The 2150-nt window shown below is 49.1% G+C and overlaps 1 protein-coding gene across 1 annotated transcript; it reads left to right on the top strand.

The window, feature by feature from the left end:
• Positions 1-800: 800 nt before the first annotated feature.
• On the top strand, positions 801-1460 carry LOC101838961 (39S ribosomal protein L30, mitochondrial-like). The gene has a single exon (XM_040751393.1). The coding sequence runs from the start codon at positions 914-916 to the stop codon at positions 1430-1432; it is 519 nt and encodes a 172-aa protein (XP_040607327.1). The 5' UTR covers positions 801-913; the 3' UTR covers positions 1433-1460.
• Positions 1461-2150: the final 690 nt, after the last annotated feature.

Raw genomic sequence — 2150 nt, 5'->3', positions numbered from 1 at the left:
GCCCAGCTCTTTGGTTCTTGATTTTTTGGTTGGTTCTCCCTCCCTCCTCTGGCTATATACATTTATTCATACACACACACACACATATAATTTTTAATCATTCATTTATTTTTGTGTGTGTGTGTATGTATTGGGGGTGGGGTGGGGGTGAGGGTGGGGTGGGCGGGGCAGGATGGACTGCAGACCCAGCCTGCAGACACTAGTCTTGCTGCAAACTCGCTGCCCTGACTTCGATGCCTGCTGGCTCAACACAGCCTTGTTTGCTAGACTCAGAGATCAAGGACATCTCTCGTCATCGCCTGATCATTCCATACTTTCCCAGGCATTTTACAAACTAGATTAATTTAGCTTATGATAAAGTGCTTGGGGAACCTGGGTGGATTCCATGGCGGGCAAGGGTGACCCAGGCGGGACAAACATGCTAGGCAGACAGAGCGTAAGTGAGAAGCTTTATTAGAAAGAGAAAAGAGGTAAAGAGACACAGAGGGGCCAGAAGAGGGAGACAGGAAAAGTCCTGTCTGCCCCAGGGGAATAGAAGAACGTAAGTGGGCGGGGTCCGTCTTTTAAAGGGGCCCTTTGCACCTGTGTGCAGACTCAGTGGAACCCTGAGCTGACCAGGGTACTGCCTGAGTGCATTCTGCGGCCAGCATGATGCCTGAACCCTTACATTAGCTGTAGGGAAAAAGGGACGAGTCAAAGAAACACACCCGGAGTAGAGCCAAAGAAACACACTTTGGCCCTGCAACCAGAACCAAAGAAATGAACCCTGACCCTTTAAAACCAGTGCCAAAGAAACACAGTTTGTCCCTGGAATCAAAGTCAGTGAAAGAAACACACCCTGGCCTTCCGGTTGCAGGGACGTTCAGACTGGACAGAGCGGCCGCGGCCTCTGAAGAGAAGAATTACTACACTTATGGCTGGCATTTTGCGCTCAGTATTTCAGAGGCCTCCAGGCAGACTGCAGACAGTGAATAAAGGTGTGGAATCTCTCATTGGTACAGATTGGATTCGTCACAAATTTACCAGATCAAGAATTCCAGATAAAGTTTTTCAGCCAAGACCTGAAAATCATGAAAAATATGGTGGGGACCCCCAGCACCCTCATAAACTGCACATTGTTACAAGAATAAAAAGTACAAAAAGGCACCCATACTGGGAAAAAGATACAATCAAGATGCTTGGACTTCAGAAGGCACACAGCCCTCAAATTCACAAGAACATCCCTTCAGTGAACGCAAAGTTGAAAGTGGTCAAACACTTGATACGCATCCAGCCCCTGAAGCTGCCACAAGGACTTCCCACAGAAGAGACCATGTCTAGCACGTGCCTCAAGAGCACTGGGGAATTGGTAGTACAGTGGCATCTGAAGCCTGTGGAGCAGGAAGCAAAGTCTGATGCCACACAGCTGCAGGTTACAAATCGCAGTTGCTGAGGAACTCATTAAAGTGTATTTCAATCCAGTCGTTTAAAAAAAAAAAAAGAAAGAAAGAAACACACCCTGGCCCTAAAATTAGAGCCAAAAGGCTAAAAAGGACCAGAGAAGGAAACACACTTTGGCTCTGAAACCAGAGCCAAATCTGATCCTAACCCTGTGCAGAAAACTAACCAATCCTTGAGCAGAGCTCTAGCCAATCTGAGCTCAGCACTAAAATCTGACCAATCCCCACCCAGGAAGCCCTATATAAACCCTGTTCACGCACCAGCCTATCCTCTGTCACATTGGGGGTGGGGGGGACTGCCGCTCTCCCGAATTCTTCCCTCCCAATAAACCCCTAGGATGAGCTTCGGGTGAAGACCTTCTTTTGCTGCAGAGACGACCCTGGGCAGAGCAGAGCAGGCAGGTCTGTAACACTTTTGCTGGGGAAACCTTCCCCTGGCAGAGAGGAGTTGTTATACTCGGCTCTCCACTCTGGGAACTGAACTGTAGCAACTTCTCCCGGGAAACCTGCCTGAGCAAAACTGCTACACTGGTCAAACAAGCTCCGATACACTGGGAAGCCTTTCCCTGAGGCCGGGCTGCAAACTGCTAAGCTTACTGCGGCCTGTGGTGGTCCTTGGCTCCCCAGCTCTAGGATACCTTTCCATCTGAGCTGGGTAACACTCAATATTCTGTGACTCCCGAGTGCCAGAATACCTGCCCCAATCTGATC

Source organism: Mesocricetus auratus, unplaced genomic scaffold (assembly GCF_017639785.1).
Source record: "Mesocricetus auratus isolate SY011 unplaced genomic scaffold, BCM_Maur_2.0 Super-Scaffold_100008, whole genome shotgun sequence".
NCBI lineage: Eukaryota > Metazoa > Chordata > Mammalia > Rodentia > Cricetidae > Mesocricetus > Mesocricetus auratus.
This window is presented reverse-complemented; position numbering and strand designations above follow the sequence as displayed.

Coding starts and splice junctions, on each gene's coding strand:
- LOC101838961 (XM_040751393.1), top strand. CDS start 914: ATGGCTGGCATTTTGCGCTCAGTATTTCAGAGGCCTCCAGGCAGACTG.